General features: G+C 45.3%; 2 protein-coding genes across 6 annotated transcripts; one reads left to right on the top strand and one right to left on the bottom strand.

Annotated features, from left to right (window-relative positions):
* The first annotated feature begins 6,080 nt into the window (after positions 1-6,080).
* Positions 6,081-12,578, top strand: Comtd1 (catechol-O-methyltransferase domain containing 1). 4 transcript variants are annotated; one of them, XM_047552659.1, is made up of 7 exons: positions 6,084-6,311; positions 6,478-6,605; positions 6,862-6,967; positions 7,057-7,175; positions 7,253-7,307; positions 7,576-7,709; positions 7,925-12,575. In XM_047552659.1, the coding sequence occupies exons 1-7, from the start codon at positions 6,188-6,190 to the stop codon at positions 8,075-8,077; spliced, it is 819 nt and encodes a 272-aa protein (XP_047408615.1). In that variant the 5' UTR covers positions 6,084-6,187; the 3' UTR covers positions 8,078-12,575. The 4 variants fall into 4 exon arrangements, with proteins under 4 accessions (XP_047408612.1, XP_047408614.1, XP_047408615.1 ...); XM_047552660.1 differs by having other exon boundaries at positions 6,086-6,281; positions 7,925-12,571; XM_047552656.1 differs by having other exon boundaries at positions 6,081-6,311; positions 7,576-12,578.
* Vdac2 (voltage dependent anion channel 2) lies at positions 10,727-24,123 on the bottom strand. 2 transcript variants are annotated; one of them, XM_047552661.1, is made up of 10 exons: positions 24,103-24,123; positions 23,634-23,688; positions 22,510-22,578; positions 21,319-21,368; positions 17,958-18,110; positions 17,812-17,864; positions 17,126-17,353; positions 15,624-15,774; positions 12,823-12,880; positions 10,727-11,477 (listed from the first exon to the last, which is right to left on the bottom strand). In XM_047552661.1, exons 2-10 carry the CDS (start codon positions 23,662-23,664, stop codon positions 11,386-11,388), a joined length of 885 nt encoding a protein of 294 aa, XP_047408617.1. In that variant the 5' UTR covers positions 23,665-23,688; positions 24,103-24,123; the 3' UTR covers positions 10,727-11,385. The 2 variants fall into 2 exon arrangements, with proteins under 2 accessions (XP_047408617.1, XP_047408618.1); XM_047552662.1 differs by lacking the exon at positions 24,103-24,123 and adding an exon at positions 23,885-24,042.
* Between the last annotated feature and the right edge of the window lie 927 nt (positions 24,124-25,050).

Raw genomic sequence — 25,050 nt, 5'->3', positions numbered from 1 at the left:
CAACTTCAGTCAGCAAAATTGCATCCCATGAAAATTCTGGTACCTGGTGAGCCTCCCAACAGAAGGAAATGACTGGACATGGTGACACACACCTGTGATCCCAGTGACTCATGAGGCTGAGGTGGGAGGACCGCCAAGTTTGAGGCCAGCCTCAGCAACTTAGAGAGACCCTAAGTAACTTAGCATGCCCCTGTCTCAAAATAAAACATGAAAAGGGCCAGGGATGTGACTCAGTGATAGAGAACCCCTGGGTTCGATCCCCAGTACCGAAAAATTAATAATAACAAAGTTAATTAGAGAAGGATGCAGGAGCCCTGGACTAGGGCCCAGTGGTAGAAGGCAAGACTGGATGTGAAGCTGAGACAGACACGGGGTCACATTGAGCGCTGCTGCTGCTGTTTTCTGACATGTGAAATTCCAGTTTGCACTTCTGGAAAAGGGACACAATGTTAGCTCCTTGAGAGAGTTGCCCTGAGGAACAGCCCCACCAAGTCCCTCAGTGCAGGGAATCATGTGTTTAAGTATCCAATGCCATGGTCTCAAGTGGGGCGGAGGGGGCCAGGTAGGGGTATTTTAAACCTCATAACCCTCCTAGGAGGCTGGAGGCTGGCCAGCAGGAGTTTGGCCCTATGTTCTCTGACATCAGCATCAGTCCTTGGTTGGTAACTTACATGGCAAAGGACACTTTGCAGATTAACTAAGGTTACTAAACAATTCACCTTAAAATAGATTAGCCTGGTGGGCCCAAGGTAATCACGTGAACCCTTAAAAGCCAAAGAGGAAGGCAGAGTAATTTAAGGTGCCCAAAAAACTCAAGGTGCCTTTGCTAGCCTTGAAGATGGAGGGGTTTGATGGGAAGGCTCAGAACTCTGTTGACAGCCAGGGAGCTTGGAAGAGGACCCCGGACTCCAAGAACTGCAGCACTGGCCAATGCCTCGACTCGAACCTGGGGAATGCCCCAGCAGAGGATCCAGCCTGGCCAAAATTCTGGCCTACACGAGTGTGAGGTAACACGTGGGTGTTATTTTAAAGCATTAGGTTTGTGGTGATTCATTACGCAGCCATAGAAAACTAAGACAGAGGACCGGGGTGTGGCTCGGTGGCAGAGCACTTGCCTAGCATGCGCAAGGCCCTGGGTTCAATCCCCAGTGCCACAAAATAAAAACAATAAAACCACTAAGACAGAAGTAACACCCCTGTGTTAGTGAGATTTTCATCACCATGACAAGATACCTGAGAACATCAGCTGAAAAGGAGGAGCTGGGCATGGTGGCACCACCTCTAATCCCAGCTACTCAGGAGGCTGAGACAGGAAGATCAGGAGTTTGAGCCAGCCTGGGCAACTTTCTAAGACCTGGTCTCAAAAAAACAGGGGAGAGGAAAGATGTATTATGGGTCACAGTTTCAGAGTTTCCAGACCATGGTCACTTGGCCCAGTGGCTTTGGTCTTGTGGTGGTCAAGTACATCATGGCAGCAGGAGCCTGTGGCAGAGGAAGACTCTTCATCATGGCAGCTGGGAAGCAAAGAGGGAAAGGGCTGAATTCCCAATATCCCCTTCAAGGCCACACCCCCAATGACCTAACTTCCTTCCATTAGGCCCCACCTCTTAAAGTGCCACCATTTCCTAAAACCACCATGGACCAGGCACCCAAGTCTTCAACACATGGACGTTTGTAGACATTTAAGTTCCAAACCCTAACAATCCCCATTATTTAGTTGAGAAACTCTGAGCTCACTGAGAACAAAGTGAATGGTGAAACCAATGTTTGAACCCAAATCCACCTGCCTCCGGAGTCCATGCTCTTGTTTTCCCCTTTGGCCTCTCCAAATGAGGAAACTGGGGCACCAGAGGAACTGCCAGTGCCCACTCCTCAGTACCTAAGCACAGAGAGGTTGGACCAGGCTATGGCTCTCATCCTCCCCAGCGCATCTGAGGAAACTGGAAGTCCCTGAATCATGGTCTATCTCCTCAGCCCACCTGCTTGAGTTGGCAATTTGGCTCCAGGAATCCTTGGAGTCCTTAAAGTCCTAGGTTAAAAGGTGCCATTCTCCCTGTGCAACCTGGCAGAACCCACCCAGATATGCTGAGACGTCAGGCCGCAAGCTTCTCTATGAAGACATCTAAAGCCAGCAAGCCCTGGAGAGCAGCCCAAAGGTATTGGGCAAACCTCACTGAATGTGGGAAGGGGTCTGAAGGGCCCTCAGGTAGGAAGCGAGTTACTGGGGCAGAACGGGGAGGGTCAGCTGGCCGCTGAGGGCATGGCCCTGAGGGCCTCCTCTTCACGTCCTAGCTTCTCAGGTGAGAGAAAACTGCTGCCCTATGAGCCAGGACAGACACACGCTCAAAGATGGATACTATTTGGCTGCCAGGGTGATTGTAAAAACCTGAAAGTCTACCCAAGGTTTAAAAGTGTTAAGTTTCACACCAAACACCAGACTTCTGACCTCTCCTGAAGAACCAGAAGCTCTGGCCACACTGGGCCCATCTTCCCACTTGTATTAGTCTGAGGTTAAGTGGCTGCAGCATCTTCTGATGGAACATGGGCTCAGGAGCAGCAGTCCCCACAGCCCGTCCACCTGCCCTCACTGGCCTCACCTGCCTGGCTCTGGGGACATTTGAGTTCCAATCCCTTAGGTGCAACTTGATTCTGTGACCTCACCCTTCTGCCCCTGCCCTGCCCAGTCCTTGAAGGCCCTAAAGCAGGGGACCCAACCTGATGTTAGCATGGTTGGAAGAAGTTGGGGTGTTAGTCTGGAAGCACGGGGCTCTCTCTCAGAACTGTCTTTGTGGACAGCTGTTCCCAGCGACCTTGTTTGGCTGAGAATATCCGAATGTCTACCTGCATCAGTCTCCTGGGTCTGAGCTGGCCGTCCACAGCCTGCTGTGGGTGCACGGGTGTGTATTAACACCTATTTTCTTTGCCCTGGTGAGCCTGCCAGTTCATTGGTGCCTAATAGGGCAGCAGCATTTAGCCAAAAGGGCAAGCGAGATATGTAGAAAGGATGCTGCCCACATCCACACGGCCCTGTGGGAAAGCCCGTCTCCCTGCACACCACCAGGATCACTGCCAAGGGGAAGCGTCAAACCCACTTGATCGTCAGCCCCAGCCTCCTAGGAAAGGGCCCTGTGACGGATCCGGAGGCAACACTTTGACTTCATGGTGAGCTGAGAGGCTGGTGCAGCCACGGAGAAGACAAGAAATGAGGAGCAAAGGCAGGAGGGAGGTGGAAAAATTAAATTTTGCGTGATCAGCAAGGTTTCAAACAATCGCTCGCCAACTGAAGTGGGTACCACGTCTATAAGTCATTCTGTTTTATAGACCATTAGGATCTCCGGAGAGAACCTGCATGGAGACCACTGCTTTTTGTTGAAATTAAAATGTCAGAGAAAAAGAAATAGAACAAAACAGGGAATCTGCAATTAATTACCAGGCCATAAAAATTCAATAATCAGGAGGCAGAGCGGCCGCAGGCCCAGAGGTATCAGAGCCAGCGTAACAAGAATGGAATACATTAATCTTTTCAAATTAGTTTTTTAATCTGACGGGGATATATGGTGACATGCCTCCCCTCCCCTCTTGCTCCCCCAACCTCCACAGCTCCGGCCTGAAGCCAGGCTCCAGGAGGAAGGTTCTGGTGTGAGCTGGGGGCCTGCAAGCCACCCAGACCCCCAGACAGGGCGGAGAGGGCCCCAGCTGAGCGCACGGAATGTGGCAGCTGGCCAGGCAGAGAAGCCCCAGAGAAGCCAGGGAAGCCTGTGCCCACTGTGTCCCAGGGCAAAAGGGGCTCGAGGTGCCTTGGACCCGAGCTTAGAGAGCAAGACAGAGACTGGGGAGTGACTTAGAGAGACCACCAGTCTCTAAGCTCTCCATTCCTTCTCTGGAAAATGGGAATGATATCCCTGCCACCCGAAGACGATGCATGCATTGCGCCCAGTACCCAGCAGGCCCTCGGCGAAGAGCCCCTGTTGCTATTTTCATTGCTGCCAGCTCTGGCAACAAGGGGCAGCGGGTACCACTAGGTCGCCATTCAGACGGCATTTATTTAGCACCTGCCGCATGCTGAGGCCCGAGGGAAGGAGTGAACAGAAGCGGCGGTCCCCACCTGGGAAAGGAGATTCATAGTAAGGTCAAAGGAACACTCGCAAGCAGGGTGTGGTGGCCCACACTGGTAATCCCAGCGACTCTGGAGGCTGAGACAGGAGAATCGCAATTGGACACCAGACCCGGCAATCTATTGAGTCCCTCCGCAATTTAGAGACCCTGTCTCGAAATTAAAAAATATAAAGTCCTGGGGATGTAGCTCAGTGGTACAGCGACCCTGGGTTCAATTCCCTGTACAAAAAAAAAAAAGAAAAAGAAAAAAAAAGAAAAAATTTAATTTAAATTATATCAAAAAAATTAAAATTACTTTTATTATTATTTTTTGGGGGGTAGGGTCAAGCAGGGTCAATGGGTAGAGAACAAAAGGAGCTTATTTTTGGAGCAGACCCACAGGCCTGGAGGCAGATGGCTACAGGTTCTCCCAGCACCCAGGGAGAGCAAGCTCCTCCCACGGCCCAACCCCGAGTCTGGGGGCAGCCATTGATTGGTCAAAGAGTCAGACCCACCCCGTTTCTCATTGGAGGTCGTGCTCTGGGCTCCCGGGCCTCCATCACAAACCTTGGCCTCCTGATGAGTCTGAGACTCTGCTAGACCCAGGATTCCCACAGCTCCAATCAATCTGCTGTACAAGTTTCTGACCTTCAGCCTCAGCCAACCTGCCCTCTCACGGACACCCACCACCCAACCCATCCGTTAGCCCCAGATGGAACTCAATACCTGGTCAGGTGAGGGGAAGCCCTCAGTGGGCTTCAAGAGCAGTCACCCCAGGGGCCTCTCCAGAGCAGCTGCAGGATGGCCTTCTGCCCTTCGGACTTTGACGCCTTTTAAATGTAACATCTGTCGCTAAGTGCCAGGCCCTATGCAAGTCCTTCACTTGGATTTTCTCAATGACTGAACTCCCGGAGTGGTCGGGACCATTAATAACTCTTACAGAAGAGGAAAATAGTGAAACTTGGGTTGCCTACCAATTCTGACAGTCCTGTTGTCTCAATTCCAGAGTCACTAAGAATACAAACCATGCGTGGTGGTTCATGCTTGTAATTCCCAGCTACTGGGGCGGCTGAGGCAGGATCGCCAAGTTTGAGGACAACGAGACAACTGAGCAACTCTCTCCAGCATTTAGTTCTGTGGCAGAGCACTTGCCTAACATGTGAGGTGTGAGGGGGCACTGGGTTCAATCCCCAGCACTCAAAACAAGAAAAATGCAAACCAGTACTGTGTCTTTCACTTTCCCAGAGGGTGGCCCACAGTGGATATTGTGGTCCGTGGATATTGTATTGTTCTGGCGGAACAACCCAGCAAGGGGGCCTCGTCTACTGTTCAGTCACTACCTCCCCAAAATGTCTTTGCTCCACTCATCATAACAGAGGCTACCATTTATTGAGCATCAACTGTGTGTCAGGCTTTGGAATCTGGCGTGTTTTATAATAAGATTGTGGTTGTCATTTTACAGAAAGGAAACTGACTCAAGAAATTGACAGGTCCAAGATCACACACTCATGTGTGGCACCCAAGGGCAGGATTCCAGCCACTAAGGATATTGTCTCAGCACTCAATTAGCCAGGTCCACCCCAGGGCTCCTCAGCACTCCCCAACCCCCGCCGTCCAGGAGTCCGGGAGGACTCCCCGCATCTCACCCCACCACAGCCCCGTTTCTTTCTGGGGCTACTTATTTGTATCACCAGTATTTATTAAACTCTAGTTACACTTGCACTCCACACACACACATCGACTTATACCCTACAGCCTCAACAGAGGTGATGGCGAGAAGAAGGCAGAAAGAGTAGGGTGTTAGAGCTGTGCTCCCAAAGCAAGGCGTCTGAACCACCAAAGCCGGTACCTCAAACCCTTGATGCGAGTCCTATTCCCGGTCCCGGCGCAGTTCCACTTGCGGCCACCAGATGGTGCCAGCCTCGCTTGAGCAGAGCTTGTAGTACGGCTATGTGGCCGCCAGATGGTGCCCGAGGCCACGACTCCGCGGGCAGAGCAGGGCGGGACAAGGTGGAGCCAGCCTGCCCGCGCGTCCAAGTCTGGCCTCGGTGGCTCCAGCGCACGTGATCTGTCGTCGTCTCCCACCCGCGCCATGACCCAGCCTGTACCCCGGCTCTCTTTGCCTGCCACGCTGGCTCTAGGCTCGGCCGCGCTGGGTGCCGCTTTCGCCACTGGCCTCTTCCTGGGTGAGCGGGGTCCGGCCGGCCTCTTCCTGGGTGAGCTGGGTCCGGTTGTGCAGCCCCCGCATAGCCCCAGTGGGCGGGCGAGCGGACGGACGCACGCACCCGGAGCAAAGGCGAGGAGCAAAGCTCACGATTCCGCGCACAAGGCTCTGGGACCACTCTGGGAGCCCCAAGCTCTGATCCACCCTCTCCCTGGCAGGGAGACGGTGGCCCCCGTGGCGATTCCGGCGACAGCAGCGCCTACTTCCCCCAGAAGACAGTCCCCTCTGGCAGTATCTGCTGAGCCGCTCCCTAAGGGAGCACCCGGCGCTACGGAGCCTGCGGCTGGTCAGTAGGGCCGGGTACGGGAAAGGGTATCCATCTCGGGCATGGTGGGTACCACGTGGCTCTGTGACCTTGGGCTGGGCGGTGGCCCTCTCTGGGCTTCCGGGTTCCTCCGCCCAGTGCAGTGGACTTTCCCTAGGGACCCCTTCCCTCTGGGCCACGCCCACTGCTGCGCCCCGCTGGGGGCGGGGGGTGTGCATCGGAAACCCGCGAGGGTGGGCGAGCGGCAGAGATGGCGTCACTCTTTCTCCAAACACAGTTGACTCTGGAACAGCCGCGGGGAGATTCCATGATGACCTGTGAGCAGGCCCAGCTTCTGGCCAACCTGGCGCGACTCATCAAGGCCAAGAAGGCACTGGACCTGGGTAGGGGCGCGAGACTCAGATCACTGGGGACCGACGTCACCGCGCTGTCCCCCACCCTGGGCTGAACTCGTCCATGTCCACATCCCCAGGCACTTTCACGGGCTACTCTGCCCTGGCGCTGGCCCTGGCGCTGCCCCCCGCCGGGCGCGTGGTGACCTGCGAGGTGGACGCAGGGCCCCCGGAGATGGGGAGGGCCCTGTGGAGGCAGGTGAGTGTCCCACACACCTGAAGCCGCGTAGCTCCGGGCACGGGAGCATGCTGGATCTGACCTCGCTCCTTCCGCAGGCCGAGATGGAGCACAAAATCGACCTGCGGCTGAAGCCAGCCCTGGAGACCCTGGGTGAGCCCCGGAGCAGGAAAGGCCTTGGCTCCATTTCCCAAATGGGGCCACCGAGTGAGAGCTAGTGGCCAGGTCTGCCCAGCGGGCCGAGGGCACTGACGCCCCCTCCCTTCACCCGGCCTCATGGTATTTGGCCACATGCAGGGGACAGGGGCGGTGATCCTGAATGGCCGGGCCCAGCCCTATCACGCCTGACCCGGCTTGGGCAGGGACTTCCGGCCACCTGGACCGCAGACTCAGGTGCCATGTGCCCTCTCTTTCCTGAAAGACGAGCTCCTGGAGGCGGGCGAGGCCAGCACCTTCGACGTGGCCGTGGTGGACGCGGACAAAGAGAACTGCGCAGCCTACTACGAGCGATGTCTGCAGCTGCTGCGCCCCGGAGGCGTGCTCGCCATCCCTAGAGTAAGGGCTAGGCCGGGGCAAAAAGAAAACACCCACTCCAGGCTGGGTCCCTGCCTCTGCCCATGGCTCCTGCCTGTGTCCCAAAGACCCCCTCTCGCCACCCTCCGGCAGAGTCCCAGGCTTTCCCCCACTGGAGTCCTGGGTCTCCCCACCCCCTGCTCCATCACCTCCCCGAGGTCCCGCCTCCACGGCTGGTTGGCTCCGCCCCTCCACAGGTACTTTGGCATGGAGCGGTGCTACATCCTCAGCAAGGGGACACCGAGGCTGAGCGTGTGCGAAACCTAAATGAGCGCATCCGAAGGGACGCCAGGGTTTACATCAGCCTCCTGCCCTTGGGCGACGGCCTCACCTTGGCCTTCAAGATCTAAGGCTGGCCTCTAGCTAGTGAGCTCATGGGAGGGAACCTGGGAACCTGACCCTCAGCTTTAAATCCTGTAATAAAGTGGGGTTGGACATAATGTCCTGATTTTCCTCCCTGTATGGCACTGAATGGAGGTGGGGAGAAGTTTTAACACAAGTAGCTTCTTCAGTGAAAGGGAACCTTGATGTCTCAGCCCCATGTGGTGACCAGAGGCCCCAGTCGCTCAAGCTTGCCTCCCCCTCACAGGGTCTGAGAGTTAGACGCAAAATACATCCTCTCTTCGTCCCATTCCCGTCTCCCTCAAGGACAGGTGAAATTCCTGGTACAGTGCAGCTGGGACTGGTGGGGAGACCTCATCTGGGAACTGACAATGTGAGAAAGAGAACTTGCAGGGGACCAGCACTGCCAAAGGTACTCCTAAGTTATGCCAGTTCTGCTGGCCATTTGCCCACATTTTCACGGAAATATCAGCTTCCCCACCTTACCTCTATAGTGGAAGCCCTGGTCAGTGACCATCACCTCTGAGAACCTGGCCACCTGGGCTAGACCTGAGAACCTCAAGGTTGGCTTGACTATATATCTTAATTTTCCCCTTAAGTCCTGAAGATAAGGGGACTGCTGTCCAAAACGTGAAGCAAACAGGCCTGTGGGTAGCAGACCTTCAGTATTACAATTTTAAACACATTTCCCAGAGGACAGAGAACTTGAGGTTTTCCAGCAAGCTAGTTTAAAGGCGAGGTGAAAAGGCAGTTAGGCTTTAGGCAGGAGCTTCAAGCTAGATTCTTTGCTTCTTTCATTCAAATATCCCCAATCCACAGGAAGATCTTATCTCCAAGACAAATGAGTCAGGTTCTTTCTACTAACCTCAAGACCTCAGGCAAAAGCTTTGCTGCCACCTGATAAGACCTGTTGGTGGAACTGCACGTAAAGACTGCGGGAAGCAGTTACAGGAGCTGCATGAACCTACAGCTGGAGATTTTCATAATCCCACAGCTCCAGGATTTACCTTGCAATCTGCACAAACCTCAGGGCCCTAGATATTACACCTACCCTCTTCTCTACTCATAAAAGCTGATTAGGATGCACACAGGTGACTGTAACTCAAACCTGTGTGCACTGCAGTCCAGATGAGTGAACCAGATGAACTCTGAATGTGACAGAAAACCCAATGATTAGCTGAGGAGTAGCAGGTCATTTAGATTTCAGGGAGCAGCAGGACCCCTAGCCAGATTTCCTCCCTGCAGGTCTCGGTTGTCTCCTGAGTACAAGTGTTGTTTTCATATGTAGCATGCATGGATACCTTTTCATTTTCTTACCTAGCAATAGGTCTAACTCAAGTTCCAACCTCCAACCTGCTCCCACACCTCTAAGAGGTGTGTCTGGGGAGACAGCCTTTTGGAGAGTCCATCCTGATTTACTTGGGCCACTCCAGTCAATTCCCCAGGACAAACAAGTGGGATCTATTTCAGTCAGCTTTTTCACTGTTGTGACCAAAAGACCTGACAAGAACAATTAGAGTAGAAAAAGTTTATTTGGGCTTCATGGTTTCAGAGGTCCTTAGTCCATAGATGGCTGACTCCATTCTTTGGGGCCTGAGGTTTGGTAGAACATCATGGCTAAAGTATGTAGGAGAAGGAAGCATCTGGGAGCATCACACCAGGAAGCAAACCGCTCTCCTCACAAAATACAAGCACCAAAGGCGTGCCCCCAGACCCACCTTCTCCAGCTACACCCTACCTGCTGTCAGTTACCAGTTAATCCCAATTATAACCCAATCATTTCACCTCTAAACTTTCCTGCATTGTCTCACACACAAGCTTTTGAGAGACACCTTATATCTAAACCAAACAAACCAGAAGAGGCCTCTTGTCCCCCCTCCATATGGAGAGCTTGCTTGAATTCTACTATCAGATTCTGCTCAACCTGCAAGTTTTTAGTATGTTATCATTTCTTGAATGAGTCCCAAAGTACTCCATTTTCTTTAGGTTTTGTATTTAGATGTGTTCAACAAATTTCCCCTTCTCTTACCTTCTTAATCCTTCAAACTGTCACCTCTCATCACAAAACTTGTTCTTTCGACTTTTCCAACCATAATCACCCATTAACATCAACTATTCATGCCCAGATGAAGGCCAAGGGAATTGCCCTTATCTCACAGTTCAATCCAGCTTTCCAGTCATCACTCCTTCCCACTAGGGCCCATATGCTTCCTCTCTCTCAGCGGTTAAGGTTCTGGATACTCCACTTCCCAACCCACTGATTTAGGGCTGCAGCACTGCTTGCAAGATAACCAATTCCACTAGAAACCAGCAAACAAGTAATTGTCTAAATATTTAAAATACAGTTCTTGTTTAGGTCATCCTTGATCACCTTCTTGTGGGAGAAAAAACCCTGCTGGTCACAATGGCAATATATTTAGGTCAAGTCTTCTGGTTCCCAGAGGTTTCTTTCAGTTGGATTAAGCCTCCAATTCCAGGGTCAGCCCAAGTTGATTTTCTGCAGCAATAGCTCACAGCGGCACTGGGGTGTGTGTGTATAACCTTTCAGCACCACCCCTACATTTTCCTGTCTTCATCACTTACTCTCTCCCACCACTCCTGGAGTTAACAATGAACCAATGTAATTCTGCACAAACTCAGAAACTAATGAGTGTGACTGTGTGTAACCTCTTATTTTATTGTAGTCTCAAAAAGCTCCTGGAATTAATTCTAGAGGCACAGAGGACTTGTGGCACAGAGTTAAGAGCAAAATGCTCACCAGAAAAATAAAGTATTGGCTAGATACCAGGGCGATTTGATCCTAGCTGGCAAATTTTTAACTGCAAATACTTGGAGCCATGAATTATGTATACTTGTTTTATTCATAATTTGTAATGTTCTGGGATACCAAAAGTAATTCTAATGATGGTTGAATTTAACAAAAAAAATCTTTACCCTCATCTTAAAACATCCACTGATCCATCTGATTCAATGGCAATATTCAATGTTAAAGGGAACATAAAAACAAACATGCACACAATTGCACAGTTTTCATAAAGGTCTATTTCATTATTGGTGTGTAGCGCATTTAACAGTTAAATACATTTAAATAATGTATAGGTGACTGCATGACTGCAGCATTGGTAACTAGATAACCAATTCAACTAGAAACCTGCTAACAAGTAACTGTCTAAATATTTAAAATACAGCTCTTGTTCAGATCATCCTTGTTTTGATCACCTTCTTGGGGGGGGGGGGGGAAGCCTGCTGGTCACAATGGAAATATATTAAGGCCAAATCTTCTGATATCCATTCCCAGAGGTTTCTTTCAGCTGGATTAAGCCTCCAATTCCAGGGCAAGCCCAAGTTTGTGGCCTCCAGCATTAATGCTCTTCCCGTCTACCAGAGCTGACAGCGTAAGCTTCACACCTGTGAACAAAGCAAACCATTATGAGGGGTGCGCAAAAGTTCACTTCTAATTACCACACAGAGCCTGGTTGTAAAACTTCCTCAGCCTGCAGCTGACCTACTAGTTCCAGCCACCAGAGGGCGCCTGGAAGCATCCAGGTACTGAGAGTTGGATTAGGTTAGTAATGCACTATCATGGGATAAGGTATCAAGTCACAGAACATAAAACGTTAGTAACAAGTTCAAAGTGTTCTAGAAAATATAATAATGCTCATACTACCCAGACCAAAATATACTGGAGAGATCAAATCATAATAGGACCCCAGAAAGGATAAACGAGACATGTGGGGACAAGTGAGGAAACCTGAACATAGTTTCCCTCTTAGGTAAAATACAGTCTTAGATATGATGGTGTTATAGTTACGAAGAAAATGTCTTACTCTTAGGCACACACGACAGGGTTGTGCATCTACATGTCTGCAGAACACTATTTAAAAACATATGCCAAAAAAGGGATTAAGTTTATGATGAAAGCGGTAAATGTCAGCAACAGGTTGGAAATACAGAACTCCCCATCCCAGACCTATTTGAAGAAACCCCATCAGACTGTATTTGAAGAAACCCTTCCAAGTCAATCAAGTGCATGCTCAAGTCATAGAAGTGCTGCTATAAAAAACAGCAAGGTACAAAATTCTATGTAAACAAGACTACAGAGACAGCCAAAGCAATGAATGAACTTGGACAAAATAAAAATTACTACATCTCAGATACAAGCGACAAAACTGAACAGGGAATGCATATTAAATAATGAGTCACTGCTGTCTTATTTGTGACAAAAGTATTGTGGTTATGCAGAATGTTATTCTGAGAAGCAAAGGAATAATCTTCTAAATGCTTGAAAGATCTGCAAATTAGAAAGCTGAGAAATGAAAATTAACTTTTAAAATACTATCAAGTTGGATATGGTGGCACATACCTGTAATCTCAGCAACTCAGGAGACAAAGGATCACCAAGTTTAAGGCCTGTTTCAGCAATTTAGTAAGACCCTTAGTAACTTAGCAAGACTTTGTCAGAAAAAAAAGGGGGGTGGAAGGAAAGAGGGTGCTGGGGATATAACTCAGTGGTAAAGCACCTGACCTATAGGTTTAACCCCCTGTACCAAAAATAATAATTATTTAAAAATAAAATACTGATGAAAAATCCTGCTTTATCAAGAATATTTGGAGCTGGGATTGTGGCTCAGTGGTAGAGTACCTGCCTAGCATGTGTGAGGCCCTGGGTTCGATTCTCAGCACCACAAATAAACAAATGAATAAAATAAAGGTCTATCAACATCTTAAAAAAAAAAAAAAAAAGAATACTTACCAGGCCTTAGAGTCTGAGTGTAGCCCACTCCAATTAAACTAGAGTTGTTGACCTTTGCCTAAAATAAAATTCAAAAGTAACAGAAAAAATTTTACACGGAAAGACAAACTCCTGTATGTTTATCATGCAGTTACAAAGAGATCAACTTAATTCATACATGAGATAGAAAATTTAATATTGTGTACTGAACCAAACAAAATCCAGATCCACTTAATTCTTGTGCATTCAACTCAAAATCAAATTATGAGTTGAGTCCAAGAATACTCTTGACATCTATTAGGATGTGTCCACAGACCCCAAACTGTCCATACAGTATAAGAGCCTAATTACTCTCATATAAACCATCCTGTTTAGTCTAGTCTAAGCACAAAAGCAGGCAAACATGTGGTCAATGAAGCCCACCAGGCTCACCAGAAGTGACACACACCAGCTGACATGCAGGGTATAAAGTTTAAATTTTTGACTTACACACATTATTACCTTCAGGACTCTTCCTAAAACCTCCAAATAGAGGTACTTCCTCCACTGAATCAGAATAATATATTATTTCACATTCTCACACTTCTCTCTAAACTACTGGGTTCTAGCTGTGTTTAACTAATCTGTGCCTGAGAGGAGGTTCCAAAGGGCATCTTTTATCAATTCAAGTCCCTGCCTTTCTTGTAGAATTCTAACGTTTTAGGATTTTGTCACAGACTTTCAAGGGCTGGCAGGAACCCTAGAGAGATAAGGAAAGGAGAAGCTCCTAGCTCCATTCTCTATTTTCATTAACCATATCAACCCACATCATAGGCCTATGGCTATAAATGGGAACACTTTGCCCTGTTTGCAAGGTCCCGGACTGTGCCTGGCTAGGTAAATTTTGCTCTTCAGCATTCTGAATATGGTATAAAGGTGATAAACAACCTGTGAGTAAAACATATTTGGAATGATTTGCTGACTATATGCTTACAATGTGTAACACTGAAACAATCTGAGAATTAAATGATTTAACTGTACAAGTTAAAGTGATCACCTAACACTTATAATTACAACACTATAACCAAGTCTTCATGGGCCACCAGTGACCATGTGAGTTATCTAAGGAAGACATACCCTCACTGATGACCTTCTTCTGCCCAACAAATTAAGAGCCTCAAACAAATAATAAAGTTCCTATTATTTAAAAGTAGGAATCAACCATCAAACAATGACAGGAGGATTAAGCAATGCTTCAAGGTGCTGCTAGATTGCAGTGACAGCAGCTTTACTTAGGTGTGAAATACTAGATAAGTTTCTGAACTAATTCCCAGCAGTTACTCAATGACACACAGGTCCCAAGCTTTCTTCCCCTTTTATGCCATGAACCACTAAGAGCTGAACAATGCTTCTGTTGGCTGGCATTCAATCCATGATGGTGACAGAGTCATACATTTGAAGAGAACAGTAATGTAAGTATCAGAGTGCACTGTGTGAATCCTGAAGTTTTTACTGCTATAGGGCAATTAGGAACAGTGAAGTGGGAGGGAAAAGGGTAATCATGAACTGAAACTGATTTCCATCTATGTCTGTTTGTCGTGATAAATCCAACTACTATGTATAACCATAAAGATCTTTAAAAAAACAAAGGCAAGAAAGAAACGGAAAAATAAATGAATCACAGCTTTCCCAATGGGAAAAGCATTCTGGGTGCTTTTCATTCTCTCTGATCACAATTGGGCTAAGATAAAACAAGACAGGCCTAAAACTTAACTGCGTAAATTATTAAAACACGCTGTCCTTAGGAATAAAGAACACTTTATGTAACAGAAATAACTTTCATGGATGGCTTAACTTTCTTTCATTCCCAGTACATACAGTACAGGCAGTTCTTGACCTATAAGCAACTGCCACACAGGAACACCTGCTAATCTGCCTGAAATTGAAGCCAACCCCTCTACACCTTCACAGGGCACTCTCTTCTACCTTAAACCACTATGGACTGAAGGCATAAACAGCTGAAAAGGACAGGGTTAGGGGTCAACCATCCCACTTTGCCCCTTTGAAGACAGGGAGGGAGTCCTCAAGATGCAGGACTTCTAGGGAAAGGTCTTAGGCAAAGTAAAAACATGCTGCACATCCTAGACAGGACTGAAATCAAGACCTGGTCCATTCCTGGCCTGCTCCCCTTTCCACTCCACCCCCCAACAACAGTTTTATGTCCTGTCCCTTGTCAAGCTTCAGTTTCTAAAGCTGCAAAACGGTATATGTACCAATGACCTTCCAGATCTAATCTCAAGATACTTCAAAAATCATAAAAAACATAAAGTTGAAGAAATAATGCTATTATTCCAGTTGAGCACAGGGGTGCAATCCTGTAATTTCAGCAATTTAGGAAGACAAAACAGGAGGATTTCAAGTTTGAGGCCAGTCTCAGCAACTTAGTGAGACTTTGTCTCAAAAGGGTTGCGGGGTATATCCTAGTAGCAGAGTACCCCTAAATTCAATCCCCAATACTGCCAAAACCAAAAAGTACCATTGTCTCCCAACACAAATAAGAACTGCTCAAGGCCCAAAACACTGGTTACCAAAAGCTTGGGGCTTGGGGTTATTAACATGAGTTCAGTAGCTTTTGAGGTTAAACAAACTTGTGTGACCTGGCCTAGAAATCAAACCTCTAACACTGTTTCCATAAAAAGATCAGCATTCCAAATTCTAATCCCAATCAACATGTAAACTGGGGATTGTCTGCACTGCAATTCAAATTTTCCACACAATTCAATATACTCAAAGACTGATTCCCACAATCCAAAACCCCATTTTAAGACCACAAAAGTACTCACAGAAATGGAAGCAGTGGGATCCAACTGATATTTAGCTGCAATGCCAAAACGAGTGCTGTTGGTACCTGATGTCCAAGCAAGGTTTACTGAAGTGTCAAGATCTTCACATACTTTCTGATAAATGGATCCTCCAAATTCTGTCCCATCATTGCTGTAAGATATCTTAAATTAGTAAATCTGAAATAATAGACAATGTAATCATTTCTAAGGCACAGGCTGATATTGTAGGACAATTAAACAAAAACCATTACTAGGGTTAGTGATGTAGCTCAGCAGTGGAGCACTTGCCTAGCATGTGCGAGGCCCTGGGTTTAATCCCCAGAACCACAAATAAATAAATAAATAAATAAATAAAATATTAAATAAAAAAATAAACAAAGTCTTTTCCTAATCCATATCTCCAATTCAGGGATGGGAACAATAAATCATGGTACATTTACCCAACAAAACTACCACACCATCATGAACAATCATGCTTTAAAATGCATAGTTATTATTATCGAAATGCATATTATCAAAATGTACCAAATAAGGGGAAAGGATTCTGAAACAGCCTTCTGAATATATTTTATTTATGTATATATACAAACATATAAAAAGGTGAAACACCAAAACATTAATAAAGATTTTATAACTAGCTTGTAGGATTATGAGAAATGGTTTCCTTCTTTGTGCTTCTCTGTTATTTACCAATACACTGTTTCCATAATGGAAAAAAAAATAAGTTCTTTCCATGTATCTATCTAACCATAGATGTATCTTTCCATGTATCTATACATACATTTTAGGCATTTCTAACAAATTGCACTCCCACATCATTTGTGATTAAATTAAATGAATGCACTGCAGCAGTCTAGCCATGCCTGATGATTCTTCCCAAAATATAAACATATCGCCAGGTATGGTAATCACATCTGTAATCCTAGTAACTTGGGAGGCTAAGGCAGAAAGACTACAAATTCAAGGTCAGCCTCAGTAATTTAGTGACACCCTGTTTCAAAAGTTTGTTGTTTTTTTTTTTTTTTAAAGGGGTGGATGGGATATAGCTCAGTGGTAAAGCACCCCTGGGTTCAATCCCCAATACCAAAAAATATAGAGAGATATATAGATGGACAGCATACCAAGCCTCTTGTGAAATGAACATTTTACTCTCTAGGCATCCAAGTATGACTAACATTTTTTATCTTATGCTTCTGGGGGTCACCCTAGAAGAAGTCAGTATAATTTTGTGAAGAGAAACCCTTGCTGGGTGCAATGATGCACACCTATAATCCCAGCAGCTTGGGAGACTGAGGCAGGAGGACTGCGAGTTCAAAGCCAGCCTCAGCAACTTAGTGAGGCCCTAAGCAATTCAATGAGACCCTGTCTCTAAATAAAATACAAAAAAAAAAAAAAAAAAAGAAACCCCCTTAGGGTGAAACTAGATTAATAAGATGATGGGAAACATCAAATACCATCCTGTGAGGGCCTGTATCACAATACCCTACAAAAGAAATACTTACACGTTAGTGTGTAGCTGAAAGTCCCCAGTCCTGTAGCCCACTGCAAAGTTATTCCTTGTCAGCTTTGATTTGGCACTGTCAAAGGTCATCTGGTACCCAGCAAGCCAGCCCTCATAACCAAAGACAGCTGAACCATGGATTGCAGGCCCAGCAAAATCAAAGTCAACATCACAACCAAGGTTTATACACTCCCTCTTGTAAGAAGACTTGATTTTACCACTTTTCTTTCTAGAAAATAAGAAAAAAACTGACTTAAAACTAATGCCAGTAGGAAAAATTTATACACATAAATTCTGCTTAGAGAGCAAACAACAGATTTAAATAAACTGCAGTATGACTGGAAAGGAAGTAACAACATGATCACAGGGTTAAAAACAGTTCAATGAACTAAAGGCAAGGACACATGGAGTAACTGAACTCCCACCACCAAAGGAAGACTGCTTTGCAGAACTGACAATCAGTCATGAAAGCCCCATAGAAACAAGTTAATTACCCAAGTTCATGCCACAATGAAGAGGCAAATATCTGAAAGCAAGCCAATGATAGCAACCGCAGTATTCCAAAAACAGAAATAGAGGTTAGCCACAGCAAGACGATTTAGCTAAATGTCAACAAATGCACAACTTTCCTAAATTGACAAGTGGAATGCTTTTCAAATTTAATGCAGATAAAATGTCCATGCTTACCCTGTATTTGGTGAAAAGGTAGTATCAAATGTCAGCTTCAAACCTTGACAAATCTATTTTGGAAGAAACAGAATACATTCAGCTTTATTTCCTTTTTGTAATACAAAAACAAAAATTAATACTACAGCACATTTCCAACATGTTACCTGGTCTTCAATTGCGATTTCTGTTCCCAGAGTGTTATCAGTGTTCCATTTTTCTGTGAAAGTCAGACCATACTCACACCATTTATATTTGGTCTCCAAGGTCCCAGTAACTTTACCAGTGTCTGTATTAGATGAACCAGATGTTGAGAATTCCTAACAAGACAATAAGAAACTTTATGAACCTTCTTACAAGCCTGGAAGAATCCACTGCCAACCTTAGACAACACTCTTAGCTCTTCACACCGTGCTACGCCCTAAGCATATACTAAAAGTGACAAATTAGCCTGTAAATAACTGCCACCTTATCTAATTACACTTTATATTCCCAACCAATCACAAGTCAACCTGTAGTTAATTCTCAAGGGAACAACAAAATGTGCACCTTTTAAAGAAAGTTCAGCTAAGGCAATTTTGAGATTCAAAATCGATGGGGGGAAAAAATGTCTGTTTTGGCACTGTCTCCAATCTTCGTGTTATTGAATAAAATAGCACAGATCCCATCACTGAAACTGGAGTTTATAGCAACTGAGATTCTATTTATTATGAAATGCTTCCTGAAAATTCTTAAAGGGAAAAGCACTCAATAGCAGCAGTACATGTCATCAGCAAGGTATTTTTAAAAATTCTTTTGATAATCATTCTGTTTTTCTGATAGTCTTCACCAGATTTCATGCCTTTCCAACCTCCTTACACATTCTCATTAAAAAAGTGGGGGAGTTTTACAGATTTACTCTACAGATGATCTATATTATACATATTGCATATACTACATTATGTATAATAAATATCAAAGAAATTATCTAACAGGGATCAATCTGAAGTACATTTAATCTTGTATTTGTAGCAAACATAGGTAATTTGCCAATCCCTAATCGTCTGCCAAATGAAAACAACAGGATGATATGAAGGACTTACCTGAAATTTAAGATTTGCTGTAGATAATCTAAGTATCTAATAATCTTAGAGAGCCCAGTATAAAAAAGCAGGCAATTGAAATCTTCCAAGATAAAATATTAAAATGCCCTGTGAGGGTTTTGATCCACAATTTTTCCTATCAATAATGGCTCTATACTCTGGCCACAAGCCAAGTCTAAAGAAGACTGATTTGATATAATAATAATAATAATAATAATAATAATAATAATAATAAAAGAAGAAGAAGAACTGATCAGAAATGTGACACCAGCAAGTTAGGAAATACCTACAATACCAATGGGGGAAGAGCAGTCATCCTTCACTTAGAAAAACAGAATATTTATAAAGCTATTGCTCTGTAGTTAAACAAATCCAAATCTCTAGGTCTTATACACAATTTCCTGAAATTATGTTTTCATTAACAGGAATTTCAAATCAAAGCTTGGTACTCAATCTCATACTAAAATGCACTGGCTTATGTTAGGAAAAAAAATTTGATACAAAATTAGAGGAGTCCTAGTGTTCAGTTCTGGGTTAAATAAATAACTCTTGAGAACCAGTTTACTTTTTGGGGTCTGCTTTCTCAAACATAATCAAAGTCTACCTCTGGAGGATTAAACTGAACTGCTACTGAAGGTTTTGCACATTTTCATGTACTCTACACAAAAGGAAAACATTATTAAAACAACATGTGTGAAACATATCATCCAGTAGACAGTTTGATGGGGAGTGAGTATGAATAGCAAATTTTTAAACCTGAGGGACAATGATTAATGACTCTAGAGGTCCCACCCCTGCCACTCATCAGTGCAAAGATCAAAAATCAGCCTATAAACATGCTAAGGAATCCTCAAGATACAATATCGATATCACCTCATGGGAAAAAATTTGAGCCAGATGACACCAATAGTTGAGCTTTTACCCTTCACTCCATCACTACACATTTTTGTCTCTACATTTTGGAGTGGTCTAAACATCTCTACAGTTCAAATGAGAAAGCAGGCCTTAGTGGAACTTGATTGGGGCAAGGTGCACATTACAGCATCTCTACCAAGATTGTTAAATTATATACATTAAGTGTAAATAAAATCACACTCTAATTCAGTTCCTATACATCTTTTATGATATTAAACCTACTTCCGTATCACTTCCTAATCCTATCCACAGTAAGTCCTCTCCAATAAAGATCTTGGTTAAGCAGTCTACTTGATGATTCTCTGATTATTCCCTGGTTATAGCTTCTCTCTCTGACTAGAAAAAAAGCTTTTAAAACACAAGGATTGAATTTCCCACTTTATTAAGAAGGCCTTTTGTGTTTCAACAAATATACAGCAAGAGTTTTTAAAGGGCCTTGATAGTTTATGAATAGGAACACACAGCCACCAAAAACCAAAGCAAACCAAACCAAACACCAGGTTATACGTGTAGATCAGTAGTAAACAAAAATCAATAAAAACCAAACCACCAAATCACTGCTCTATACCTATTAACTTGACCAAGTAAGTCACCCAACCATAACTAAATACCCAGGCTTCCTTGAAGATCAAAGGAACCAAGTGACAGATATAACAACCCCAGAAACTCAACAAGTCTGGGCATAACAAAAAACCACAACAGGATTATCTTTACTAAATACCACTTCTTTAATAAATATCACTTATATGTATAATAAGAATTTATCAAAATAATCAAGAATATTCTAACATGTATATATTACATCTACCTCCAAAACAATTACCAAACAAAAAATTTTATACTGTAAGAAAAAAAAAATTAAAAAAATTAAATTTTACTTTACCTTTTTGTATAAGTTTGTTAGGAAGGATCACCCTTCAACTACCAAAATATTAATCTCTTTAAAAATATTCAAATCAGGGCTAGGACTTCAGCTCAGTAATAGAGTGCTTGCCTAGCACATGCAAGGTTCTGGGTTTGATTCCCAGTACCATAAAAAAAACAAACAAAAAAAAAAACAAAAAAAAAAAACAACAACACTCAAATCAAAACTCTGTAAGTTCACAAAATACATGTGGAAATGTTCATGCAGGACTGCTAGAATATGATCATTATATAAATTATCAGTATACTGAAATTAATAAGTCACTGAGTATTTTTATACCCAGAACTCTGATAAGCATTAAGAGAAAAGGTTACAAAAAAGTCTAACAGGTTTCCTGCCTTCAAGCTTGTATAATCTGCCTGAGTAAACAGTCCCATATGACCAGTCTTTCCCCAGTTCCTTGTGCATACATAGTCAAATGGCAACAGACATGAAAGTTGGAAATCTAGTCCAAACCAAAATAAATCAGGTCATATGCAAATTTCTTAAAACAAAATTAACCTCTGCCTCTTCTATAAAACAGGTAGACATCTTTCAGTTATGACTATGTTACGGATTGAAAAATTATAAAGGTTCGTCAGAACTTGTTACATAGCTCACACTCACCACGCCACTGCATGACTTTGTTTTCACATCCAGTTTCACCAACCCAAAGCCTTCAAAAAGCAGAGAGCAAAAGATGATAAAAATGATTCTTTTGTTTAAAAGATGTATACCTTATGTTGACAATACTTTTTTTTTTTTTTTAAAGATTTCACATATTCCCTGGAGGGGGGATTATAAAAATATATTAATACACAATATTTAAACAAAAAAAAAAAAAATTTTTTTTTGGTACCAGGGATTGAAATCACTGAACCATATCCCCAGCCCTTTTTTTGTATTTTATTTAGACACAGGGTCTCACTGAGTTGCTCAGCACCTTGCTGTTGCTGAGGCTAGGTCTGAAAGCGATCCTCCTGACTCAGCCTCCCAAGTCTCTGAGATTACAGGTAAGCACCACCGCACCCAGTTAAACAAAAGTTTAAAAATTAGCTTCACATACACTAACTTGGTAAAAGATAGAACATCTTTATGCTGCTTTGCCTAGTGTACTGGTTTATATGTGGTCCATCAATTCCCCCAAAAAAGTTTCAAAACCATTTTAAACCTAAATATTAGATTAGAAAATCAGTTCGACTTAAATCACAGAATAGCTTATCATTACACAGACATTCAGGATATTTATCTTGAAGGGGAGAGTATCTCCAATAATCTAAAGAAAGATGGGAGTGTATGGAACAGAATCTTCAAGAAAACTCAAATTTACTTGAAAAAGCTCATAACCCTTTGAAAGGTATGTTTCAAGTCATAACCACAAAGTGAAACAGCAATATATCATAACTCTAGTCAGCCAAGGCCTAAGCTGGGGGGCGGGGGGAAGCACAAGCTTTTTCCAAAGCACAAGCTACTTTTTCTTTCTTTTTATTGGCAGTACAGACACTGAACTCAGACCCCAGAGCACTGAGCTACATCTTCAGTCCCTTTTATCTGATTTTGAAATAGGATCTTGCTAAGCTGCTCAGGCTGCCTCAAAGTTGCCATCCTTCTGCCTCAGCCTCCGGAGCAGCTGAGGTTACAGGCATGTGCCTGGCTATAACATCTATTTCAACAGAAGTTTATTCTAAAACATAACTAATAGAGTAACTAGTGCAGCAAGATATTTACTGTTTGAAAAAATTAATTTCCCTACGTAATCTAAGCACACAATTTCACTTTTGACCTGAAATTAAAATTAAAGAAGAAAATCATTCTTACCAAATCCTTTGTTGAAGATATCTCTAGCAGCTTTGCCAAGGTCAGCATACGATGGAGGAATACACATTGCTGGTAAGAAGAAACATTCCAGTGTTAAATGTTCCTGTTCTCGCACCTTCTGAAGAAAAACTAAACTATGATCTGCTGCTGCTTTTAAATTCAAGCAATCCAATTGGTTGAATTTGTTCTGATACCACCAGTGACTACACTAAAACTATACTATAATGATCCATTAAGAAAATATGGTCAACAAAAGCCTATTTCTAAAATGGATAAACATGTGGTTATACAAATTTGGTAAAGTTCTTCCAAAATAGAAAAACAGACCTTTTATTCTTAAATTTACAGTGCTTAGAGCCTCATGTCATAAGACCAAAGAACTAAGTGTACACACACACACACACAAACACACACACCTGCCAAAATTCACTGAGATGGGCTGATTTAAGTAAATAAGAAGAAATCAAAACTTAACCCTAGGCCCTTTCCCCTTTAGTAACCTCCCTAAGGTCAAAACCAACACTCAAAAGTGGAAAGAAAAACAACTTAATATTCTGAGAACTTAAATATTGGGACTTAGAAAAAACTACAGCTACTCCAGTGTCTACATCAACTAAATATCAAATGGCACTTTAAACATATTAACATGACTCTCAAGTTTTCAGCCAATGAAGTGAAACTTAAGGGCAAGCAATCTGAGCTCGTACACCAGCTCATTCATTCTACAAAGCACGTCCACGCCCTTAGGAGCACATGTAATGACCTTGCGCTCTCACAAGGCGGATAACTACTTCCGCTAGAAAAGTGACTGATCTAACCTTACAAGGATGAAATCCAACAATAAATAACTTTTTGCTTTCGAATTTGCCTAAGACACGTCCAAAAGCTGAAGATGAATGCAGTCACAGACTAACGCCCCGGGCCCGCTATCCGAGATCCAGCAGCCCAGCCCTTTCTCCGCAGAGGAAGTGATCAGACGACCCAGTGGTCACCGAAAGGGACCGGCTATTCAAATTCTTGGAGAGATGAGAGCAGGGTCGGGGAACAAGATGCGACTTTCTGATCCGCAGTTTGGACTCCGGGACACCACCGCCCCATCCCACAAAGATCCCTGCTCTACTTACGCCGCACGCAGCTCTGTCCGTAGGTCGCCATGGCGAGGCCGCAGGAAGAGGTGATCTGCGGAAGGGGCAAGAAGTGCGGTCAGCGGGGATCAGAGGCGGGTCAAAGAGCCCAAAGGGGGTGTCGGAGAGAGGGGCGAGGGGCCGCGGGGCAGCGCGGCCATCTTAGGAGCCAGGGCCGACCCCGAGTCCGGCTCGGGTCCCTGGTTGGCCGCCTAGGCCTCAGGGCTGGAGTGAGGCGGGAGCGGCGGTACCTGGAGGTCTCCTGAGGGGCGCTGCTGCCGCTTGGCTCGCAGCTAAGGCCGCTCGGCTCGCTAGGATGGGGCTGCAGCTGCTGCGGCTGGAGGGCGAAGTGAAGGAGACACCGTTCCGCCCGCCGCAACCCAGTCCTCCCCCAGCCAGGACCCCGCCGCTGCCCCGCGGGCTGTCTGCAGCGCCTGTCTGTGCAGCGCCGCCCTCTGCCCATTCCAACCTGCTCTGGAGTGGCCACGTGGACCACGGGCACCCCTGCCTCCGAGATGGGCTGCCTCGGTCCGACGGCGGGGGCCGGGAGAGTGGAAGCCGCCGGGCCTTGGATCAGGCAGCGACCAGGACAGCCCCAGAGCCGAAGGGGCGGGGAACGGCGGAAGCAGCGCATTAGCGAACGCGCGGGCGGGGGATGGGGCGGAGGCCGCGCGCGAGCGCGTCACGGGCAGGGTAGGTCGTCGGCGCGCACCACGGGGTCACGTACATCTGCCCAACGCCCTCTCAGTTCTGGTCTTCTAGAGGAGCAGTTCCACGAAAGGGGCTCCTGGAAGTAATCCGCAGGGCATTACCACCTGTCTTTCTAGTCCGAGAGAGGAGCGAGCAGGGCACAGGGGCGCCACCCTGCTCCTGCGCCCTTCCTGTCCTCGCCCATCATAGTATCATTGCGACGTTGGGCTAAGTTGTGCCTGATGACTTTCTGGGACTGCCTCTCCCTGAACACACTTGAGCTCCTCTCAGGCTGCCCCGCCCCATTCTCCCCGCTCCCGCCTCAGGGTCGCTCTTCTGTGGCCTCTACCCCACTCAGGCGTGAGACTGCTGCACAAGTTGTGGTAGGGAGACAAGCCTACTTCAGGGCCCATCCTCCTGTGGGAGAGAAGCCTGGAAAAAAATATAGGAATAGGGCTAGAACGCTGCACCCAAGTTGTCTGGGGTGCAGGAAAAGTTAGCCAAGAGAAAAAGAAATGAGCAGTCTATGTGAGATAGAAATGGGGTGAATTGGAACTTCGAATCAGTTACCTACCTCACCAGTTTAGCCCGTGGACCTCAGTTTCCTCATCTACAAAACGACAAAGTTAAATGAGATGAAGTGATCCTTCAATAGCCTTTCAGCTGTATAGCAGCAGTCTGAGCAAATCACCCCCACGCTGTCCATTTCCTTTATCTCTGAAAGTGT

Source organism: Sciurus carolinensis, chromosome 5 (genome assembly GCF_902686445.1).
Source record: "Sciurus carolinensis chromosome 5, mSciCar1.2, whole genome shotgun sequence".
Lineage (NCBI taxonomy): Eukaryota > Metazoa > Chordata > Mammalia > Rodentia > Sciuridae > Sciurus > Sciurus carolinensis.
This window is presented reverse-complemented; position numbering and strand designations above follow the sequence as displayed.

Bases quoted from the DNA above. Each gene is read 5' to 3' on its own strand.
- Comtd1 (XM_047552656.1), top strand. From the start codon at position 6,188: ATGACCCAGCCTGTACCCCGGCTCTCTTTGCCTGCCACGCTGGCTCTA. The intron at 6,312-6,477 runs GTGAGCTGGGTC...TCTCCCTGGCAG, and splicing joins TCCGGCCGGCCTCTTCCTGG to GGAGACGGTGGCCCCCGTGG. The intron at 7,176-7,252 runs GTGAGTGTCCCA...CTCCTTCCGCAG, and splicing joins GGAGGGCCCTGTGGAGGCAG to GCCGAGATGGAGCACAAAAT.
- Vdac2 (XM_047552661.1), bottom strand. From the start codon at position 23,664: ATGGCGACCTACGGACAGAGCTGCGTGCGGC. The intron at 17,354-17,811 runs GTAAGCATGGAC...CTTATTTTCTAG, and splicing joins ACCTTTTCACCAAATACAGG to AAAGAAAAGTGGTAAAATCA. The intron at 12,881-15,623 runs GTGAGTACTTTT...ATTTTATTTTAG, and splicing joins ATCCCACTGCTTCCATTTCT to GCAAAGGTCAACAACTCTAG.